The 24,450-nt window shown below is 55.2% G+C and overlaps 1 protein-coding gene across 1 annotated transcript in view; it reads right to left on the bottom strand.

Annotated features, from left to right (window-relative positions):
• Positions 1 to 24,450, bottom strand: part of SHANK2 (SH3 and multiple ankyrin repeat domains 2) — a 471,028-nt gene that overhangs the window by 217,471 nt on the left and 229,107 nt on the right. The window contains 1 exon segment of the mRNA XM_033119735.1: positions 6,030 to 6,041. Coding sequence (XP_032975626.1) covers positions 6,030 to 6,041 — 12 coding nt within the window.

Here is a 24,450-nt window from a genome sequence, read left to right as displayed (position 1 = left end):
GAAAGTAAAATTTAACTATGTTGCACGGCAGGCTCCCCAATAGATGCAGATTTCATTCCTATGAAAACTACAGTATAATGAGAGGAGAACAGAGAGAACTAGGTGGTGAGGTTTTGACATTCCACCTGCAGGGGAATACGTTCACTTTAGATCCACTGTGAAAAGCTAAGTACGTATAATGCAATCCCAAAGCCATCACACGTGCACAAAGCTATAGAAATAGAGAAAAAAACCTCAAGAAGTAAATTTAAATGGAAAAGTAAAATATTCAAATAATCAAACAAATCAGGAAAGAACAAAGAGAACAAAGTACAGAGAGAACAAATAGAAAACAAGAAACATACTGGTAGGTACAAACATCTTAATAATTACATTAAATTTAAGGAGTCTAAACATGCAATAAAAGGGTTTGTCAGGATGGATTTTCCCAAAGCCACCCATGATGTGCAGGCTACAAGGATCAATTTTACATCTAATGGTTAAAAGTAAAATGTCAAAAAAATAATACTGTTCATTTACTACCAAGGACAAAGAAAAACATTAAGTAATGATAAAAAGATCAATTTATAGTCCTGAACGAGTGAGCACCTGACACCAGAAGGCCAAAATACATGAAGAAAACCTGACAGAACTGAAAGGAAAAAGTGGACAAGCACACAACCACATTAGAAAAGGTAAACATTTTGCTCTCAACCACTAGAACTAGTAGAGGGCATCCCAGCAAAGCCATAAACACTAAAAAATATACCATCAAAAGAACTTAATTGACATTTATAGAACAGTCCCCCAGCAACAGCAGAACACACATTCTTTTCAATGCATGTGGAATACTCACCAAGACAGACCACATCCTGACTCATAAAACTAGAAAAAGAGCAAAATAAACTCAAAGCACCCCAAAGGAAGAAAATAATAACAAGAAATCGATGAAGTAGGAAAACAGAAGAATAGAAAAAAATTCAATGAAACTGAAAGCTAATTCTTTGAAAACGTTAACTGAATTGATTAAAATTTTAGCCAGACTGAAAAAGAGAAAAGAGAGAAGCCCCAAATTACCGACTTCAGAAATGAAAGAGGTGACAGGACTCACTACAGAATAGATGTTAAAAGGATAAGGAAGGACTCCAGGGACAGCCCTACTCAGATGGATTTGCCAGTTTAAAATGGACTAATTTAAAACCACCCAACCTCACCCAGGAATACACAGATAACCTAACTTATCTTTTATCTGTTAAAGACATTGAATTAGTAGTTTTAAAAACACATTTGAAGAAGCCATCTTCAGACTCAGAGGGTTTCACTGGTAAATGTGACTGGTCATTTCAAGGAGAAATAATACGGATTCCACACACTTTCCCAGACGAGACAACTGGAGGGAACAGTCCCCAGATTAATTTACGAGGGCAGCACTACCCTGAAACCCAAACCAGACAAAGACAAAGACAGTGCACGGAAACTAAACCAACACCCTATGTGACGTCCTCAGCGCAGTATTAGGGATGCGAATCCAGCAACAGATATAGAGGATCACACATCATGAGATTTTACCCTGGGAATGCAAGGCTGGTTCAATATTTGAAAAATCGATTTACATCAACGACCACAAAAAAACAAACTAAAGAAGAAAAGCGTCATCATATCAACTGATGCAGAATTTCACAAAATTCAATATATCCACAAGGAGAGGCGTGTGCCATGCTGCAGGCCTCATGGTGAGTCCAAGGCCTGGGCCGCAGGCCCCAGCCCCCCACGTTCAGGCTCCAAGTGGCTCGGGGAAGGCTGAGGCAGGAGGATGTGGGAACGAAAATTTCTGGCCCCCCAGCCCTCGGCTGTTCCTTAAGTAGCATGGGCCAACAAGGGTCAGAGAAGGCGCCTTGCTGGCAGGAAGGGGAAGACAAAGGTTTGAAACATCCGGGTGCCGGGGGCAACATTAAACCCCCTGGAGACACAGCATGTTCCCAGGAAATGATGACAGACTCAAGGGGCCAGCAAGGACTGCTTGCTTCTAATGTTTAGCTTTCAGACGGCCACAGACATAGAGAGACTCAATTACAGGGGTTCTGGGTCCCCAAGAAGGTGCTAGTAACAGCAACATCCAACACCACCGTTAGTATTAGGAGATACTGATAACAGGTAATAATAATAGCAGAATACCAGAAGTATTCGGAAACGTCCTGCACGACTCTCCTGTGTGTGAGCCTGGAACCGAATCCCTTCTACGTATAAAACAATAAGTAATCACAGTGGATACTTAGTGAATGGTTCATTAGTGAATATGTAACTTAACGTCTAACAGCCGCAATAATATTATTTATTACTGCATACCCTGTACCAGGGACTGTGCCGAGTGCGCTACATTTCTTAAATCAGTTGCTTGTAGCAACGGAATGAGGCAAGATGTATCGTCCTCCCTATTTAACACGTGAGGAAACTGGGCCCAGAGGGGCTGCACCACTGGCCCACGTGACATTGAGCAGCCAGGAGGGGTGAGGCCGGGGTCTGAACACAAGCTCTGAGCCTCCACCGCCTGGCCCACGCTGCCCGTCGAAGCTGAAAACCCAAGGTCAGTTTCGCCCATGTGGTGCCGGCCTTCCTGTGATCGCTGTCCCGAAGGTCGCAAGGAGTCCAGGATAGACGGGAAGTCCGCCTGCAGCCTTCTTCCTGGACATCCAGCCTCCCGTGGGCTCCCCTGAGGATGTGTGCAGACAGGTGTCCTATGTCCCCTCCTCCCTCAGCCCCTGCGTCTGGTCACTGCACAGTGACTGCCCACCTCCTGCCGGCCTCCTGGACACACTGTGACCCCCCAGGCAGAGTGGGTGGCTCTCCTGGTGTCCCCAGCCCAGCCAGGCCCTGCAGAGGTTCAGATGACAGGGCCCAGGGACCTCTGCTCATAATGTTAATATTGAAAACTCATCCCCTGCTCAGTTCCCAGAGAGGGACGTCCATCCAACTCCCTGGAGGAAGTTCTCCCCCCAGGCTCCTGCTTGGAGCAGGATGCTGACCTGCCCAAGCGCCCCCTCTCTGGCTTCTGCGCCCAGCGGCTGCCATCTAGTGGCCGAGAAAGGGCGCACAGGACTAGAGAACTGTTTCCTGAAAGGTCCTGCCAGTGACACTAAGTGAAGGCCAGGCCACTGTGTTTGGAGGTTCCTCTAAAGCGGGGGCTTCCTGTTGGGGCCGGGGGCACCCTGGAGGTGGAGTACCGTAGGACAACTTCTGCACTGCGCTCCGATTCTTGGAAACTGGAAGTCATTTCCGTGTTACCAAATGGCCTTCGGTTCTCTGGGATTTGAATAACCAGACCCCCACCCGGCACTGGTACGGACCTCGCCCACCAGAGGGCTGGCCTTCCGCCCCCGGGCACTTAGTGGACTGGAGAAAATGCGGAGCTCCTGATTCTGGGGCAGAGCCCAAGCACCTGCACTTCTGACGAGTCCCCAGGTGACGCTGCTGCCACCTTCGGGAGCACAGCTGGACAGCTGCTGGCCCCGCCCCGGCAACTCACACAGAACCCGCCCTGGGTGCTTCAGGGCCCCCCGGGGAATGCCGACACCCCTGATTTCACCCCCGATTTCCTTCCCCTCAATCTGCCCACGCCAGCCTCGTGACTTTTTCATCTTCGAAGCAGACAGAATAGAGCAAAACTCCAAAGTGAAACCCAAGCCACCACCGGAGTTATCAAAATGCTGCAGTTCTCCAAACACGACCTGAAACAGGGCTGTTTCTAAGCCGAGGGAGAAGCAGGCCCTTGTCAATGGCTGTCCTCTCGAGTGGCCGGGGCGAAGAGCGCCCGTGAGGCTGACCCATGTCACATCGTTACTGTCAGAGCCCCCCGGGCGAGCCGGAAGTTAGAGAAGTAAGGCACTGTGGGTCCTTTGCATCTGAAGGATGGAGGTGTGGGCAGCTGTGCTGTGAGTGCCAGTGAGGGGTCTGTGCACGGCTTAGGTGGCGCAAACAAAGCTGTCAGGTGTGTGGGGGTGGAGACAGCCCCAGGTGCCCCTGCTTCCGTCCAGGCACAGTCACTCTATGACAAGGCTGGGCGCCCACCACGGAGGTGCTCAGCCCCGGCCCTGGCCCTGGTCCACAGGCTCCATGCCTCCTCCTTGGTACATGCCACTCTGGACGGCCTGGGATCTGTCTACCTTGGGGGCAGGTGCCCTGGGTCCTCCAGGTAAACCACACTCACCTGGAGAGGCAAGAGGTGAGGGCGATCGAGGTCACCCTCGCCCTCCACAGAGGCCACCTGTAACGTACGCCCTCATTTTGCCCAGAAGGAGGAAGGAAGGACAGACAGCCTTGTTTGAGAAGCTCAGAAGGAAAGAGGAGAAATGGAGGATGTTTCCAAAGTCACGTCCCGTGGACAGGCCACACGCCTGCCATGCAGCCACTGTGAGGCCCAGCCAGGCCGCACAGCCCCAGGTAATGGGAGACCCCGCACGGGTCAGGCTCGAGGCCTGGGGCACATCCCATCCCAGCTACGACAAAGCTGTAAACACACCTTCCTCCCCGCCTCTACTGTGCAGGGAGCAGGGCCTGGAGGAACGGATGTGCTGAACTGGGAACTCTGAGGGCTCTGGACCAAGCCCCACCTCTGCCACTCACTGGCTGTGTGACCTGGAGCAGTCACGTCACCTGACCGAGCCTCCTTTCTTCATGGTGAACAGAGAGAGAATCAGCGACTATCGAGGGCAGGCCTACAACCGCGGACACCGTTTACCAAGCACATGCAGGGGCGGCAGGAGCTTTGTAATTGTTGGGCCATTTAATCATCCTCAAACAAGGTTGCTGCCCACATGGCCGAGAGGGGAAACTGAGGCACAGGTCAGGAGGGCGGGATGGAGCTGGAGCTGGTACAGAGCCTAGTGGTTTGGATGGACTGCCCTGAGGACGGGGGAGCGCTGGCCCCGGTCCTGGCACGGGCTGTACAAGTCGGACGCCCCTATGACTCCACGTACCTCTCAGTGCTGGGTGGCCACGCAGGGCTGCACTCACAGTGGTCAGTGAAAGGGCACCTCCCCGCCCACGGCCACAGGGGGAGTGGGCAGCATATGCTTTCAGGTCAGCACGACCCACAGAGCACTCCACAACCCAGAAAGGCCGGTCACACGTATGTATCATGCATGACGCACGGGGGGCTGCACACAGTAAAGACCCCAGGGACAGACTGCATTTCCCACCAGAATCACACCCTGGGAGGGGGGAGAGGCCTCAGCAAGGCCAGGGGACGCGAGTCCCACCAAGGGACCAGAAGAAGCAGCGCCCCATTCACGTGGACCCAGGACGGATGCTCAGCTGGCCTGGGGTTCCTGTCATGCTCTGCAGAAGGGTGTGGCGTAGCGTCACCCCACTACTTAACTGCTTTTTCAAAGGGCTGGATGTACGGAAGTTAAATACTGGCATGAAATGACATCACGTTAAACTGTGTGTCGTTAGTCAGGGCTGTGTGACCCATGAGCAAAGTTTTCCATTCCTTCAGCTAGCCATCTGATTACTAAGTCACCCACAAATCCACCCATCCACCCATCTATTCATCCATCCATCATCCATCCATCATCCACCCATCGTCCATCCATCATTCATCCATCCATCCATCCATCATCCATCCATCCATCCATCCATCCATCCATCCATCATCCATCCATCCATCCATCCATCATCCATCCATCCATCCATCCATCCATCCATCCATCCATCCATCATCCATCCATCCATCCATCCATCATCCATCCATCATCCATCCATCCATCCGTCCATCCGTCTGTCCATCTGCCTGGCCTTCCTCCTTTCCATCCAGCTGGCACCCTACATTTATGAGCACCTGTTCTACCCCGAACTTTGTGCAGGGCCAGCCCTGAGCATTCAGAGAGGGTATTACAGCCCTTCTCCTAATAAATTCTCCGGCACTGGGAGGAAGAGATGGATAAATGAAAAGACCAGCCAGTGAACAAGGTCCCGGGGAGGAGACCAGGCTGGCTCCGCTGGACTGCAATCAGGGGAGGAGGAGCAGGGGCAGAGGGAAGGGCACACTCAGCCTGCCCGCGTCTCTCTCCCCCTTCTGGTTACTGATGTGCTGTCACCGGCCCCTCGGAGGAGGGGTGTGGGGTCCTGCTCCGCTCAGTGGGTCCATCCAAATCTCTTAGTCGCTATGATTGGGTCACGAATGGGCACACGCTTCAAGTCAGGAGCTGCGTCTCCACACAGCATGGGGAGAGCCCACCTGAGAACAGAGTTCCTACAGAGGAAACCAGGGGAAAGGGATGGAAAGGCCGCTTTCTTATGCTGGGAGCCCCTGGATCCAGCCATGCCTGAAGCCATACTTCCTGAACTTCAAAGCTATTCAAGCCCCTCTCTGACTTCAGCCAGGCTGAGGTTGATGCCTATCATTTGTAACCAAAAGGCCTGACAGATAACGCGAGATGACAGTTCTTGCTGGTGAGAGGTCTGGGAGCTCAGAAGAAGAAGAGAACTCGGGTGGGACTGTGGAAGCCCCAGCCAGGGACCCCAGGGTGGCTGGTGTGACAGTGTGCTCACTCACTCGCCTTGGGCAAGTCCCTTCCCCCCCTACAGGCTTAAGTTTCCCACAAATTTTGTTTTCTTGCTTAAAGCATCCCAAAGCTTGACTCAGATGATGTTTTGCAACGTACATCTTGAGCAGCTCTAGGTCAGTTGGGGCGGCAGGGGGAAGGTTGTCCGGACGGGGTGGGGATTGTGGAAACAGGAAGAAGGCTGCTCCTTAGGGCACAGTGCGGACAAGTGGCCAGCTGCCTACCCAACAGCTTTCCTCCACTTTGAGTAGCGGGTTGCCTGGAATAAAGGCGACAGCTCTCAGCCTCCTTTGAGAGGATGCTGTGATCAGTAATCCATAGTTGCAACTGTAGTGGACACTTCACGTGTCCTTAAAATGAGGAAGCGTGGTTTGTTTTTCTCCATCTCTTCCTCACCTGGAATGTGGATATGAGGAGTGGAACGGAAGCAGCTGCCTCGAGCCATGAGGCAGCCTGTTAAGGATGGTGGGGCCGCAGGCAAGGAAGCACCGAGGTCCCCATGACCCAGGAGCCGTCATCCCAGCTCTGGACTGCCTTCCAGACCTCTGCAGAAACGAACCTCTATCTTGTGGTTCTTTTGTGTTTGTCCTGTCACGTGTGGCTGAACCAAACCTGAGCTGACGTAGGCGCACTGTGGAGAAATGAGCTGTGTGTCCGGAAGCCTGAGCGGAGGGGAAAGGAGGTAGCAAAGGGGCGGTGGGGTCTCTTTTTTCGACAGGGGAGTGTCTGGATTTTTACGCGAATTCGAAAGCATCTTATTTGTGAGGGTTTTTCAGCAAGGCTCCCCTCACACAGCTCCGGGCTCTGGTTAAGGCATGAAAATAGTTTCCGCTCCTAAGCAACCACTCTCTGTCTCAGAGGGGTTCACGTCAAGGGTTTAATCAAACCAGTGGCCCCACACGTGGAGATACCTCGCCCGGAATGCTGGGCAGTGGTGCCAGGCTGCTCTCACAGGTGGGGGCTGCTCCACGCTTCACAGGTACCTGCCGATTTCCTTTTTGTTTCATAACAACTCCATTTTGTCACTCTAATTTTAGTGGCAATGTTTTTGTTCCAATCAGCGATCATTTTGGAAAAGTAGGCTGCTGAAAGAGTTCTTGGCACGCAAAATGACAAGCAATTTTTAAACGGCATAAGACTGATGATTTTTAACCACAGTGAATTCTAAATCTGTGTCGGATGGTTAGTGCTCGGTAGAGAATAACGAGCTGTCTCAAAGCCATGTCCATCCCACCAGCTCCACGCGGCAGGCGTTTGTGGTGGGCCTACTGTGTGCCAGGCTGGGTCACAGGGAGGCAGCAGGCAGGGTTCTTGCCCTGGGGAGCGCACAGTCAGGGGACAGAGACACGTCGCTGGAAAGGGCCACGGCAGGTGCCCACCCGGGAGCTGAGAGACCACTGTTGCCACCTTCCAGCCCCCGCTCCTGCCCCCGGTCCAGGAGGCAAGCGGCTACACTGACCCCGTCAGGGTCAAGATTCCAGGATGTAGTAAAGTCTCGCAGTTCCTCAAAGCATGAAATGTGGAATGACCCTATGACCCAGCAATTCCGCTCCCAGGTACGTATCCAAATGCACTGAAAACGGGGATGCAAACAGACACTGACACCTGATGTCCACAGCAGCATTACTTCACAGCAGCCCACAGAGTGGACATCACACAAGTGCCAACGAAGAAACAAAGCGTGGCACACGCGCACACATGCACAAATGCAATATTGCTCAGCCCTAAAAAGGAATGAGACGCTGACACATGCTGCAGCACGGACGAACCTGAAAAATATTAACGCTCAGAGAAAGAAGCCAGATACCAAGGACCACAAGGTGTGGGGCCCCATTTATATGAAACGTACATAAAGGGGAAATCTATAGGCAGGAAGTAGACCCGCGGGCTGATAAAAACGCTCTGAAATTAGCCTGTTTTGACGGCTGCACAACTCGGTGAGCCTTCTGGATGCCACTGAGCTGCTCACTTTAAAATGGTTACTTTCATGATGTGAATTTCACCTCTATTTTTAAAAATCTGAAAAGATGCTAGAACATTCTGCCTGGGGCTCTGATCGGCTCCACTGCCTTCCCTCGGCGCCTCCACTCCTCGGGTTGCTGTCTGGGGTCGTGTGGGTCTCTCCTGCCCAACTCTGCAGGCCCCGTGGGGTGGGGTGGCACACAGGCCTCGTTCAGACCCAGCGCTGGCCACTGGCTCATTGGGGGACCCACGCTGCTTGGAGGCTGGGTTTCCTTCTTTGTAAAATGGAGACAGTCACACATCCACGGTCCTAGTGACACAGGAGAGTGGAGTGTGATGTGAGCCCCCTCCTGCCCACCCATAAGGACAGGCTCACGTGCATCAGACAGAGCCACTCAGTGAGCTGACACCCCATGCCAGACCCCAACTGGTGCCAAGAGTGAAGAGGACAGATAAGTCCCCTGCTCTCACCTGCGGGACAGACGAGGAACAGAACCAACCTCAAGAAGCAAGACTTTCACGCTACGAAGAGGAGTCCCTTGAGGTGACGTCTCAGTGGACGTCGGAGTCTGCGCAGGAGCAAGCCAGTGGGAAGGGCACCACAGTGGGAAGAGCACCGGTGGCAAAGCCTGGTGGCTGGGAGGCAGCTGCCAGGGGCAGTGGGTGTGGGGGGAGGGGAGCCCTGTGGGACTCATGGCAGGAAGCCTGGTCCAGAAGAGGGGGTGGGTAACAGCAGAAACGAGGGCCCTGGTGTGTCAGGAGTTGGCTGGCACCACGCGGCACTCCTGACTTACTCCACAAGCCTTGGACAGGGGGCGGCCACGGTAGGGTGGTCCCCCTGGCAGGCGTCACCATGTCAGGAGAAACAAGGCTGGGGGAAAACCCTCAGGCCTCCGGGAGCTCCAAGGAGCAGGGGAGAGGTGAGCAGAGCTGGTTGCAGGCAGGGGTGGGCCCCAGGGCAACGCAGTGGGTTTCACTGTGGAGACCTCAGCTCTGTTGCCCGGTTTCTACGGGAAAGGGGGCCAACTGCGTGGCTCTGGCACATCCCCGACTGCCCTGGGCATTTGCTCTGCCTGGGTGGGTCTTCCCTTCTGCCTGGTTAGTACGCTCTGACTTGTCTGCACCATAGAGTACCTGGGCCTGGCCCTGCACACGGAGCCGGCAGAGAGCAGAGAGCAGGCTGCCAAACACACTAGGCTCATTGGCGCCTCTAGCGGGTGCCAGGGAAAAGCAGGGAGAGCCTCCAGGAGGAGGTACCCCTGGGCCAAGGCTTGATGAAGGAGCCGTGTGCCCTGAGGAAGAGCAGAGCACAGACAGTGGCCCTGAGGTTGGCCCCGGAGGTCCTGGGGGAGCAGTAGCACACTCTCTGCTACACTGTACAGCAAAACTCACTCAGGGCCACTGCTAGGCCTGGTCTGAAGGGGGCCCTGAGTTTCCCCAGCCTGTGGCTCCAGGTGCCTTTCCCTGTGTGTGCAACGCATGTCCTGGCCACACTGTGGGAGCCGCAGTGGGTGCCCCTCTCTTAGCGGGTCACTGTGGACCTAGGGCCATGCTGTGCAGCTGGACTCTTAACTGTCTGGGGTCAACTGCTCCACGAGGAGATGTCAGGTGCCTTTACAGGTATTATGTGCGTTCTCGCCAAAGCCCAGTGCCGTCGACACAATGCCCGTCAGCCGGTGAGAGGACCGAGCACAGAGACGGCAAGTGACTTCCTCCAGGTACTCAGCCAAGCCAGGACCACCAGCAGTCCAGAGCCATGAACACCTAAGCAGCTCGGTCTCTACAAAGAGGTCCCTGCAGGTGGACATCGGGGTTGAGGTGTCACGGCTCTGATGTGGAGCCTCAGGCACAAAGGGTGGTCGGACGCGAGTCTAAGCCACAGCCCTGGTCCCATTCAGCCGAGCCAGGCCCCAGACTCTCGGACTTGTCAGGACAGCACAGAGCCGGGAGCCTGACTGGGCTCTGGCACTACCAGCCCCGCCTGAGTCTGCGGGTGAGTCTCCAAGGGGCTCGCCTTCCTCTGCCAATGTTGGAGCCGAGGGCACTGTGCTGAGTGCCCGGCGTGTCAAGGTGCTGCCGGGAGATCTGCCCTGTCCATCCTGCTCTCAGAAGTGTCCCCATTTGGATGATAAACCATATGGTCAGCCTGGCAATGAGAGTCCTTCTAGGACGATTCACAATCCTAGAGGCGTACACGCTGATGTGAGGCATTTCTCTTTCCCCACCTGTGATTCAATGAGGGGCTCTCCTCCTTGCAAGCCAGGGCCCAGCACCTATGGGTCTGCCCACAAGAGGGAGGTGTGGTGAATGAATGAGTGTGTGAGCGGGTGAATGAATGAATGCGTGAACAGGTGAAGGAATGAATGCGTGAGCGGGTGAAGGAATGAGTGAGTGAGCGGGTGAATGAATGAGTGTGTGAGCGGGTGAATGAATGAGTGAGTGAGCGGGTGAAGGAATGAGTGTGTGAGCGGGTGAAGGAATGAATGAGTGAGCGGGTGAATGAATGAGTGTGTGAGCGGGTGAATGAATGAGTGAGTGAGCGGGTGAATGAATGAGTGAGTGAGCGGGTGAATGAATGAGTGAGTGAGCGGGTGAAGGAATGAGTGAGTGAGCGGGTGAAGGTATGAGTGAGTGAGCGGGTGAATGAATGAGTGAGTGAGCGGGTGAAGGAATGAGTGTGTGAGCGGGTGAATGAATGAGTGAGTGAGCGGGTGAATGAATGAGTGAGTGAGCGGGTGAAGGAATGAGTGAGTGAGCGGGTGAATGAATGAGTGAGTGAGCGGGTGAATGAATGAGTGAGCGAGTGAAGGAATGAGTGAGTGAGCGGGTGAATGAATGAGTGAGTGAGCGGGTGAATGAATGAGTGAGCGAGTGAAGGAATGAGTGAGTGAGCGGGTGAATGAATGAGTGAGTGAGCGGGTGAATGAATGAGTGAGTGAGCGGGTGAAGGAATGAGTGAGTGAGCGGGTGAATGAATGAGTGAGTGAGCGGGTGAATGAATGAGTGAGCGAGTGAAGGAATGAGTGAGTGAGCGGGTGAATGAATGAGTGAGTGAGCGGGTGAATGAATGAGTGAGTGAGCGGGTGAATGAATGAGTGAGTGAGCGGGTGAAGGAATGAGTGAGTGAGCGGGTGAATGAATGAGTGAGTGAGCGGGTGAATGAATGAGTGAGTGAGCGGGTGAATGAATGAGTGAGTGAGCGGGTGAATGAATGAGTGAGCGAGTGAAGGAATGAGTGAGTGAGCGGGTGAAGGTATGAGTGAGTGAGCGGGTGAATGAATGAGTGAGTGAGCGGGTGAAGGAATGCGTGAACAGGTGAAGGAATGAGTGAGTGAGCGGGTGAAGGAATGAGTGTGTGAGCGGGTGAATGAATGAGTGAGTGAGCGGGTGAATGATGAGTGAGTGAGCGGGTGAAGGAATGAGTGAGTGAGCGGGTGAATGAATGAGTGAGTGAGCGGGTGAATGAATGAGTGAGCGAGTGAAGGAATGAGTGAGTGAGCGGGTGAATGAATGAGTGAGTGAGCGGGTGAATGAATGAGTGAGCGAGTGAAGGAATGAGTGAGTGAGCGGGTGAAGGTATGAGTGAGTGAGCGGGTGAATGAATGAGTGAGTGAGCGGGTGAAGGAATGAGTGTGTGAGCGGGTGAATGAATGAGTGAGTGAGCGGGTGAATGAATGAGTGAGTGAGCGGGTGAAGGAATGAGTGAGTGAGCGGGTGAATGAATGAGTGAGTGAGCGGGTGAATGAATGAGTGAGCGAGTGAAGGAATGAGTGAGTGAGCGGGTGAATGAATGAGTGAGTGAGCGGGTGAATGAATGAGTGAGCGAGTGAAGGAATGAGTGAGTGAGCGGGTGAATGAATGAGTGAGTGAGCGGGTGAATGAATGAGTGAGTGAGCGGGTGAATGAATGAGTGATGAGCGGGTGAAGGAATGAGTGTGTGAGCGGGTGAATGAATGAGTGAGCGGGTGAATGAATGAGTGAGTGAGCGGGTGAAGGAATGAGTGAGCAGGTGAACGTCAGCCGAGGCGCCTGGCTCCTTTAATAGAGAGGGCACATTCTAACTGCAGGCAGCGGGACCCCCAGGCCCCAGGTCCTGGCAGCTCCTGGCGGCTGCTGGTGGTAAGTAGGGCAGCCCCGATTCACTCAGCAGCCCCGCCCGCCTTTACTCTCAAAAAGTGTCCCCATTTTGATGATAAATGATACAGTCACCTCGGCAATGAGACTCCTTCTAGGACCGTCCATGAGAAAAGCCAGGAGCTTCAGGAACGAGAACTAGGTCAGTTCATCACCGGGGTTTTGTATCTGTGCCAGGGCTCAAGGACAGCACGGCCGTGAAGCAGCGCTGGGACCGCACATGTACCCGAGCCAGTGCTCGGCGGGCGCACTGCAAGCCTGGGGCTCACGGGGGTGGCTCCTCGAGCCTCTGAAAGGGTACAAAAAGCTGAATGTGCTCACGTGTGTGCATGACTAAGTGCCTGTGTGTCTCTGTGAAAGAGTGTGTGTGTGCATGCGAGTGTGAACATGTGAGTGCACGTGTGTATGTGTGTATGTGTGCGAGTGTGTGAGCATGTGAGTGCACGGGCACGTGTGTGTGCAGTTTTCATTCCCTCCTCAGCGAGGTCTGTCATGCCCCACACGCTCTGTGTGCCCGCGGGAGAGGCACCAGCACCCTTGGGCCCTGCAGACGCAGGAGGCTGGATGCTTCATGCCAGAGTGGCAGTCCTCCTCCTTCATTGCCCACCCTAATTTGGGCCACAGAGGGGGACCAGCTAGGAGAGTGTGGACTCTGTATGACACATGGCAGCGTGGTGGCAGCTGGACAGCATGGCCCGGGCACTCCCTGATGGGCCAACACACCGTGGGGGAGGATGACCCTCCTCCACCAGGCGTCTGCGTCCGATAAAACTCCCACCTAGGGGACAAAAGTCCTAGTCCCAGTCCATACGCGTGACGAGGGACTCTGAGCCAGGCCACCTCTCCTCTCCTCGGGTCTCCTTCCAGGAGACGGAGCCACCAGCCCAGCCCTGTCAGATGGGATGCTGGCCCGATTCATCCTGCAGAAAACAGGGCACTTTGAGAAGTTGGACCCATTCGCACACGAGCAGTAGCGCCGAGATGATGGGAGTGACCCAGTGTCAGGTCTGGTAGAACCACCTGGGACGGGAGCCTCCTGTCTCCTGGGGAAGACGTGTGCAGCCTTCTGCCTGCTCTGAGCTCAGTGCCTTCTCATTCCCAGCTCAGCGTCCTGCTCCCCCCCATCGCAGGGCCCTCCACGGGTCCCCGAAAGGAAAGCAGGGAGGGAGGCGCCAGCCCCCGAGGCACCCGCTCAGAGACAGGGAGGGCCGGAGCACTCTGTGGCCACATCCCCGAGTGGCCGGCGCTAAAGAGGCGAGGGCAGGTGGCTCCCTGGGCACCGGTGAGGGAGGGTGCCCAACCTAGGAAACGCAGGCCAAGAGAGGTCCAGCAGCAGCTTGTCTACACACATGTGCTCCACAGTATTAGAACTTTCTGGATTCAGGCGAAGGGCACATTTGCATCCTGGCTAAATATGTAGGGGTGGCTAGGAGCACATTTGTGGCGGGGACAGCTGTGCCGAGGTGGACCACAAACTATCTGGCTGAATTTGGCGATTATTTCTCAAAACAAACTTTTAAACAACCTGGAGGAAGGAGCTCCCACCACGGGGGCACCAGAGGTGTTTCTGCAGCCTCCACCAGGAGGGGGCGCCACCTCTGCGCCAGTCCCAGCAGGTGGCCTGCGATGCAGGTTAGCCCGGCCCACTGTGGCCAGCGTGGCCACCGACAGCTTCTAGAGCCTTGTCCTGGGGTTTGGACGGTGAGTGAATGCTGACGTCCTGGAGCAAGTCCCAGCTCCCAGCCGAGCTGCAGGAAGGACTCCCGCGTCCACCCCATCTGTGCCATCAGGAGCGGCAAGCCCTGGGGTTTCCTAAACAGCCTGCTTTTGTTTAAAGCTGGCAGCGCTCCGGGGCGGGGCGAGGTCTCCAAATGTGAGCTCCAGCGCACTGGCAGAACCCACCATGGATGTTGCGGGGACCCCTGGGGCCCCTGTTCAACAATGATGAGGAGTCTTAGGGCCGTGGCACAGAGCAGGGCAGACGCTCAGGGCCCTTGCAGCTGTGCATGTCACCGGCCCGCGAAGCCAGCCCGTTAACGTGATAAAAGTTTATTCCATGTCCCCAGGTCCCCTGCCACAAGGGCTGTGGGCAGGCCCTATCTTTAGGGAGGACAGAGAGCTGGACCCTGAGAGGGACCCTCTAGAACTCCTAGGAGACGGGAGAGGCAGCCAGACTCCCACCAGGACGTCAGTGCATTTCTAGGGCTGAGGACAGACACAGGGTGGCCTCATGCTACGCCAAGGCCAGTAGATGAAAGGACAGTGTCCCAAGGAGGCCACCGTAGAGGTTTCCTCGTAAGGCTGTCCGCTGTCATGCCACTTGCCTGCAAGAGCAAAACACAGGGACTACTGCGCTGGCTACAGGCAGAAGAGGGGAAAACAGCCTGCTAATGTCACGGCGATGTCACATCAATGTCACATCAATGTCACATCAATGTCACATCAATGTCACATCAATGTCACGCCAATGTCACGCCAATGACATCTTGCAGAGCCATTGGACACAGTGCTCAGGGACACTACTTCCAATCCACAACATGATGTCTTTTGTCACTTGGGGGAAAAAAAAAGGAGGACCTACAATTTAAAAGGATGCATTCAGTTTTGTGAACAGACATTTATGCTCAAAGAAGGACCCACTTCTTGGAGGTTATCGGCGCAGGTTAGGATGATGGGTGATTTTTATTTTCTCCTTTCTGCATTTGCCAAATTCACTACAGGACCAGACACCACATGTATACTAACATTAATTTAAAAAGCGAGTGCCTCTCCAAAGATACACAAGTAGCCAGCAAGCACATGGAAAGGTGCTCAACACCGTTAGTCACTAGGGAAATGCAAATCGAAACCACAGCGAGACACCACCTCACAGCAGTCGGGTGGCAATAACCAAAAACCAGAAAGGAAGTGTCGGCGAGGGTGTGGAGCCATGGGGACCCTCGGCAGTGCCCGTGGGAGCGCCAACCGGTGCAGCCGCGTGGGAATCAGTCTGGTTCCTCGGGAAGTTAAATAGAGTTACCCTGTGACCCAGCAATTCCACTCCTAGGTATACGCCCCCTGCCCCGCAAACAGGAAACAAGTGTTTGAACAAACACTTTGACACAAATGTTCACAGCACTATTATTCACAGAGGCCACCGCGTGCAAAAATCCAAATGTCCGTCAGCTGCTGAAAGGATACAGAAAATGAGGTCTGTCCACACAATGGGATATTGTTCAGCCTTAAAAAGCAACGAAATTCTGATACAGGCTACCACATGGACGGAGCTTGAGGGCACTGTGCTAAAATAACCCAGGCAAAAAAAGACCACACAGTGCACGAGTTCATTCATATGGAAGGTCCAGGACAGGAAAATCCGCAGGGACAGGAAGTGGAGTAGTATTTTCCTGGCGCTGGGGCAGGGGGATGGGCCCCCGACTGCTAACGGGCATAGGGTTTCTTTTCGGGTTGATGAGAATGTTCTGGAATTAGATAGTGGTGATGTTTGCACAGCCTTGTGAATGCAGTAAAAACCACTGAGTCGTACACTTTACAAAGGTCTATCTTAGGGTCTGGGAAGTCTACCTCAATTTAAGATGATAGAAAGGTGGGCGCCTGTCTGAGGCCCTGCAGATGGCGGAGTGAAGTAAAAGGGGCAGGAGAGGGTTTGCAGCCAACTCCTGTCCTTGCAGCCGACCTAACTTGATCAACCATTGTGAGGCTTCCGCGTCTGCATTCGCTGGACCTGAGTGCTGACTCTCCATCTGAATCTGTGGGCGGTGCCCAAGCCCCCACTTGCAGCCCTGTCTCCTTGGCCCCCTGTGCCAGGTCCCCTCAGCCCAGGGCCCCCAGGCCCACACCCCTGACTGGCTGCCCCCCCAGAGGCTGTCCTTGGCGACGTGGCTATTGGAGCCGGAGCCTGGCCTTGCACACCGACTCACATGTGCCTGCCTGCGGTTTAACCTGCCAGTGTGCAACTGCGTCCTTTCCAGCACGGGGCCCCATACGCCAATGTTTATTCATTATCCCCGGATCTGTTTCCTATCGTCTATTTCAGAGAAGCCAAAAACAACATCTTCACTCAGTAACACAGCACCATATGACGGCTTTCATTTTCCAAAATGAGCCACGGCGCACTCTGAGGGGCGGCCCTTGGCTCCTGTGTAGGCCGCAGTTAGAGGGGGGCTCCTGGCTCTGGCTAACTGTCCCCAAACTGGGGACTCAGGTGCCAAGAAACAGGCCTCAGGTCTGTCCTCACCAGGGTCACAGATGGCAGGTCAGTGGCCACCTGCATGTATTGGGCACAGCTCCTGTGTCCCACGTCTTACAGGACACAAGCACATCTGTTGTCTGGGTCCCCGTGAGCCCAGGTCCCTCATGGTGTGTGTGGGCAAGGAGGACGGGTCAGCCGACTTCCCAGGTAGGAAGCCCCAGCCCCGGCCGCTGTTCCTCTGGCTGTGCAGAGGCAGGGGTGAGGCCTGCTTCCTGGATAAGGAGGGCAGGCAAGCGGCCACTGAGGCCCCTGTGCAGCGGTTGGGCTGAAAGGCACTGCTCCCTGAACGACCTCCAGTGGCTGAAGCCCCACAGACACCCTGGCCTGGGATGCCAAAGATGGAGGACTTTTCACAGGTCTCATAGTAGCCCACCGCCTTCCCTGCTGTTCTCAAACTCTACAGATTTCAAGAAACGTCATCAAGGAGTGTTGGGGAGGCTTAAAGTGGGAGGGAGCTATACAACTGCAATTGGGATGAGCTGTACATGACAGGTAGACTGGGTCTCTCCAACCACCAGCACGTAAGGTCCTCTGCGTCCCCCTGTCCATCCACCCACCCACCCATCCACTCACCACTCATCCACATACCCACCCACTCATACCTTCATCCACACGTCCATTTACCCATCCACCCATCCACTCATCCTTCCATCCACTCATACATCACCCATCCATCCGTCATCCATCCATCCATCATCCATCCATCCATCCATCCATCCATGCACCCACACATCCAGGAAGCAACTTCTTGGCACCGGCCCATTCCAGGCACCACGCCAGGTGTGGGGAACACCGGTGTGAGCCACTTGTATCTTCCTGGTTCTCTGTCTTCACGGAGGGTGACACACGTGGATCAACTCACCTCACAAACACGTATTTACAAACTAACACACAGGTCCTTGGCTCATACCATTTGCACAATTAAATCTTCTCCACCTCAGTTTTCCAGACCCCAGCTCATCAAACACACACCACCCAGGCCCACGGCTTTAAATCAGGGTTATGGACTTGGATGTTGGTCTGTTCTGTGGACTTGGGCTCCAAGCCTTATTTATCTCCAGGACAGAAGAGGGACCCCAAAGTTGACCCAGAGGGTCCCGAATGCTGATGGGTCAGCATGCAGCCCAGTCAGGAAACAGTCACAGGTCAGAGAGGGCAGTCACAGCCCTCGACTTGGACGACAAAATGGCCCCACTGGGGATGGGACTGGGTAGGGGATGAAGGGACGGTGTCCACAGAAAGTGCCACGTGGAACAGAGCTCAGTTCACGGCCATTCCTTTTCACCACGGTTACGTGTCTCCCCAAATTCATCTATTGAAGCCCCACCCCCCAATATGGCTGTATTTGGAGATGGGGCTTGTAGGGAGGTAATTAGGGGTAAGGGAGGTCATAAGGGTGGGGCATCCTTGTAAGAAGAGACGGGATACCAGAGACGTGCCCAGCAGAGGCCGTGTGAGGACTCGGGGAGAAGGTGGCCGCCTGCTCGCCAGGAAGCAAAGCCTGTGAGGACCGACTCCTGCTGACACCTCGATCTGAACCTCCAACCTCCACAACTGTGAGAAATCAATGTCTGTTGTTTAAGCCCCCCAGGCTGTCATATTTCATTATAGCAGCCCTGGCAGACTAACATAACACACTCTCCTGCCCACTGCCATCCACCCGAGGTAGGAGGAAGAATGTCCCCCACCCGCTGGGAGAGTCAGGGCCACACCCACTCCCCTCCCTGCAGGACCTGCAGCCCACAGTGACCGCTGTGCAAGGTGACTTTCCGGGGCGGAGCTGCAGGCACCACATCCTGTATTGGCAGGAGGGGCGGTCGGGAAGGAGGGCAGGGTTGGTACCAGCATCGCCAGGTTGCCATGGTAACCTGTGGTGGCCATCACCGCTGCTGGGCGGGGAAGGGGCAGGGAGGACCTGGGTCTCAGAGCCATCCAAGAACCGAATCCTCCCGAGTTACCAGACCCGGCAGAACTCTATTCTGGGGGCGGGCCCGAGCGTGGAGACTGGTATTTAAACCGGGAGCAGCTGCTGGGAGAGCACACACACCCAGGCAGTAAGGCTCCCAGTGTATTTTAATAAAATGGCGTAAAGGAAGGGGGAGGGCAGCGGCTGCATGGTTCTGCCACGGTGGTTTAACAAAAACATAATCATTAGCGGCCAGGACAATGCGTCCTCGCGCTGATTTCATGTTCCGTTGGGGAGCAGACAGGAACTCCTCTGGAGGCTGGCTCTTTTGTTGCTTACTCATATTTTAGATTGCAACTGCGCTAAGAGTCACTGGCCGGTATTCTTCAATGTTCTAAAGATAACAAAACATGCTATTTTGGAATCGACCGTGCCCATCGTGATGTCTCGCGGAGGGTTCGCGGAGGGTTCGCGGAGGGTTCGTCCCCACTGCGACTAATGACTTCTGTTTAATAGCAGGACTCCGCGAGCCGCTGCCCCGATGGCACCAAGCAGAGCCGCCCAGGAATGTGGGTGACAGCTCACACCCCTTCTTTGCCTCCCAGGGAAGTGCTCCGAGCTGGGTGAAAGCAGGTCACAGCAGTGACTTCTCTTCTGTGCAAAGAGCCCGGACACTCAGGTCTCCCTGCTGAAAGGACGTCCACAGCTGCAGCTCGCAGAGGCCCTGCTGCCCCTCCCTCTGCTGGCTGCGGCATCCCGACTGCCCTTGGCAGACTCCTCACCCCCCACACCAGGGGACACACAGGGTGCCTTCCCAGAGGCTGTCTGGCCAGTGACACTTCTTAAGCACACCCATTCTGAGCTGCAGCAGCTGGGACACGACTCAAGTCCACACAGACAGGTCCAATCCTGGGTGTCTGCTGAGCAGGCGGGAGAGAATCCGTCTGTGCTGGTCCTGGAGGACATAAGCATGGGCTGTCAGGACAACCTGAGGGGTGAGCTGGCCAGAGAACAAAGCCAGCACAGAGGAGTCGGTGCCCAGAGCTGGACGGAATGCTCTCTGGGGACGCCGTGTGAGCACCTGGATCCAGCTATGCCTGAAGTCCAGGCTTTTTAATTATATAAGCTAATAAATTCCCTTTTGGGGGAGGGGAGTGCTATAAGGAGCCCTGGGGCTTTGTCACCTCCAATTAAAAGAGTGATAACGAGCAGAGCAGCCCCTGAGCTGGGATGGGGCAGGGAGAAGTCCTGGGTCAGGGGTCTGGGTCGCGTTTCCACCCCAGCTCTGCCAGCAGCGGGCTGTTTGCTCCTCACCGACCATGAGCCAGACTTCCTCCTCCAAAAAACAGAGGCCTGAACCCTAAATCAGTGTTTCTCAAACTGGGTCTTAGAAACCCCACTTTTCTCAGGGACATCCTAAAGGGATCCTTGCATTCTATGCTTTCCTTTAGATGACACCCTAAGCAAATGACCCCACGCTTATCGTGGAAGAAAAGGTGTTTTGTCCCCATGGTGGACATTTTCATAGACAGAACTTCAGTTTTCACAACCAAGTTTTCTTTTTATAAACGTGGGAGTTGTCTCTCTAGAGTAACCCACAGGTTACTAAAGCAGGTAAGAGTCTGAACTAAGGTAACCGTCAGCCCCAGTTCTCACCTCTCTGGGTGGCATCTACGCGTGTGTGGGCTCCAGAACCCAGCGGGCCCTTGGGTCGGGTGACCCAGACTCACACCCCGTGCCTGCAGCTCACAGGCTGTCATGCCCTGAACGAGTTGCTTCATTTCCCTGGGCCTCTGCTTCCTTCTGTGCAAACCAAGAACCATGACACCTATAGCTGGAGGGGTTGGTTTGGCGATTAGAGGAAACCAATGGGACACATCCATCTCAGGGCCTGGCCCGGGGTTAGGGTCACGTTCCAGGATGGGCCCCGTGCGTGGAAGGAGCACGCAGAGCCCCACGACACCCACACCCCCGCACGCGGGTCAGAAATTCCCCCACCCAGCCCTCCTGAGAGCCTTCGAATGACCTGGCCTGTGAAACTGGCTTCACCTAGGGTAATGAGGGAAAGGGACTGTCTGGGAAAGCGGTCAGCCCCCCAAAGCAGAGGGGCAAGGTTTTCCAATGCAGTTGTTCACTGATTTCCATAAGGAGCTATCTCATCCGTCATGCTGAACGGGAAGTCAACAGCCCTGCCTTAGACACAAGCAGTTACATGAAAAAAGTGGAAGGGAGACGACGAACGAGAGTCAAACTGGCACTGGGGTCTGCAGAGGCCCACGCCCACACCTGCCTTTTCCACGTGAAGAGGAGGATTGGCAGCCACGAGCGCTGTGTGGAAGGGTCCCCAGCGTCCCAGGGGAAAGACCCGCCATGGTCTGGGAACAGACGTTTGTAAATGATTAACCCTGACAAACGACTTGCTTGTAGAACGTGCAATGATGACCACAAATCAATACGAAACAAACAGCCCTAAAGCCAAACAGGCCAAAGACCTGAACCGGCACTTGACAAAGCAATAAATGGCCAATACACACGCAGAAAAGATCTCCAGACTCAGAAGTCCCAAGGGAAAGGCAAATTGAAATCCAGCCACATGGTCACAGCCCGCACACAAGACCAGCAGCGGGAAGAGTCTGCCTGCAGCGAGTGATGGCGGGGACGTGGGGAGACCATGCTTAGGGACTGAATGCCTGTCCCCCCCCCAGTGGGAGGCTCTCTGGAGGCGGGGCCTTTGGGAGTTATTAGGGTGAGATGAGGTCTTGCGGGGGGGAGGGGCTTGTAATTACCGTACTTATAAGAAAGAAGAGGAGCTGACAACAGAATTGTCTCTCCAGCAGGTGAGGACACAGGAAGGAAGTGCCATCTGCAGCCAGGAGGAGTCCTCGCCAAGAACCCGAGCCCGCCGTGGACTGACAGCCCCCAGAACGGGGAGAACTGCTGTTTCAGCTGCCCCGTCTGTGGGATTGGTCACAGCAGCTCGGGCAGACTAAGACACTCACTTAGGACGAGACTGAAGTATCTAGAAGAGCAGAGGGCACGCGCGGCCCTGACAACGGGTCACTCCTGGGGAGCGTACACAGCACTGTACACGTGTCTACACCAGGAGACGTACATGGACACAGAACGCTGCCCCACCGGCCCCAGGCTGGGGACGACCTAAGGGACAGCCCACGGCAGGACAGGTGAACAAAACCTACGTGACGGGCCTAACAGTGAAACAGGTGACCCAGAGCCACTCACACAGCCAGACAGCAGGGTCAGCTGTCGGGAGAGAACTGGACACGGCTTGGCACACACAGGACTTGATTCCACGTACATACGGCTAGAAACGGGCAAAACCAGACTGCACTGTTTGGGGACGCAGAACTAGGAAGCAGGCGTACTAAAACATACGCGCGAATGGCACACAAGAAGGGTGGGGGCAGCAATGGGGACACAGGGCACGTGGGCGCCTTCGGGTGCCGGTGACACGGAGTGGGGGTTGTTTTACAACACTTCACTAAGTGACAAGCTTACAGTTTGCGAGCTTTTCTGTTATATTTCACGTTTTCAATAAATTAAAAACACAAAAATCATACAAGCACCAAACTGAGTCGCCCTGTCCACTCCGAAGGCTCAGCAGAGGACGCAGTAAAAGAGGAGAGACGTTCACGGGTTACCGAAGGCTGAGCCCGACCACGGGAAGTCCCTCCCGATGCCCCCTCTCGGGCCCCGTGTATGCCTGAGATTAGTTTAGCACACGTGCAGTGGGGCTCAGGACTGGGAGGGCCGCAGGGCGGGGACGGTGTGGGGAAAGGCTGGGTGCGGTGGGGGCTTCGTGTGAATCTGGGAGCCCCGGCCCCCAGGGCCCACTTGGCACAGAGGGTGGGGGCCTGGAAGAAGCTGTAGGAGCCCCGACTTCCATGCTGCCTTTGCTGACCAGCTACGTGGTCAGGCTCCTGTGTGCAGTGGGCTGGACAGCACTGTCTGCCCTGGACATGCTGTGTCTCCTGCATGGGAAAAAAGGATGCTTCCCCCTCCACCTTTCGGTGAGCACCTGGTGTGTGTCTGGCGACAAAAGGTGTGGAGGTGACAGCAAAGCCCTTCCTGAGGCATCTTTCAGCCCTAGGGTGCGGGCCCACGGGCCTCTCCTCTGAGGGCCGTTGTCCAATCAGGGGCCACTGTGCTGCCCGCCCTCAGTGGCTGGAGGAAGCCACAGGCGGTCCTCCACTGGCAGAGCCCGAGACAAAGCTCTGAAGGCAGGAGGTCAAGGAGACGTGCCAGGGGCCTGTCAAGAGCGGCAACGGCCGGTCCACAGGTGTCCACGGGACCCCGCTGCCGGGCCTGCAGGTCACCTCTGCCCAGCCCAGATGATCTCTGGGGCACCTGAGCTTCCAGGGAGGACCCAGGCATGAGGGAGTGGTGGGGAGGGCACGAGAGACCTGTGTGCCAGGCCTGGCTGGCTGCTACCATAGGAGGCGGCTTCAGTGCCAGGTCAGCCCCCTGGGAGGGCTGGGGTCTGGGCTGCTCCTGCCTGCGTCCACACCCCACCCTACCTCCAAACCCGAGGAGGCATGAAGGTGGCTGCTAAAAGCTTAGGGGTGAACATGGGGGTGGGCCTGTGGCCTACTGGTGGGGAAAAGGAGATCTCTGGAGGGCGCTCGGGGGCCCAGGGTGGGTGGCTCGGGTCCTGGTCACATGAGCATGAAGTACAAGGTCTGGGCACTGCTCCACCCGGGGCGCAGGTGGGGGGGAGGGGCAAGCAGGTACAAGGAAGATTTGTCACACTGCCCACGGTCCACATGCACCTGACGAGTGCCCCTGGCACCACTGTCAGGGCACAGGCCCCGCTGGTGCCGATGACGAGAAACAACCGACATGTATGGAGCTTTGTGCCTCTACGTTCCTCCCAAGGAACGCTTGTAAATCAGGAGCTGCTGTAAACCCAGTTTACAGATGAGAAAACCGAGACACATATGGTAAAAGGATTCTTCTCAAGGGCACCTAGTTTCGATGCCTCTACACCGAGAGGAAGATGCGAAGAAGGAAGGGACATTTCAGGAACTGGAAGGGGCAGCGGGAGTTTTCCAGAAAGGAGCAGGAGGCTGCTGGGCGGGGATGAGTGAGGGCATCCCGCCCGCCTGTGGGCCCAGCAACAGAGCTCATCAGGCTAGAGGGGCAGATGTGAGGATCGTCATTCCTTTGCCACCTCCTTAAAACCTCTGCCACCGCCACCGCCATCACCACCGCCATCACCCCCGCCATCACCATCACCTTCACCTTCACTGCCATCAACTACATCACGATCATCGTCACCACCGTGATTACCGCCACACGACCACCACGACCACCAGCCTCATTCCCTGACAACACAGCCACCAAATCAACATGCTAGAGGGTGGCTGGTCCCTGGAGACTCTCCAGGCTGGTAGGTGAAGGGAACAGACTGTCAGCTCAGATGTGTCTATGTCCAGCCACCTGTCCAATGTGCTTCTCTGAACAAGTCCCTCAGCACCGCTGAACCCCCATCTGTAAAATGGGGTGCATCACCGTGCTCCCACCTCCCATGTCCACCTTGAGGTCACGTGTCTTATCTGTAGAAACCAAACCAGTTTAGAGGCGAAGGGAGGTGACTACAGGGACAGGGTCCGGACTGTGAGCTCTGGAAAGGCCAG

Source organism: Rhinolophus ferrumequinum, chromosome 11 (genome assembly GCF_004115265.2).
Source record: "Rhinolophus ferrumequinum isolate MPI-CBG mRhiFer1 chromosome 11, mRhiFer1_v1.p, whole genome shotgun sequence".
NCBI classification, from domain to species: domain Eukaryota; kingdom Metazoa; phylum Chordata; class Mammalia; order Chiroptera; family Rhinolophidae; genus Rhinolophus; species Rhinolophus ferrumequinum.
This window is presented reverse-complemented; position numbering and strand designations above follow the sequence as displayed.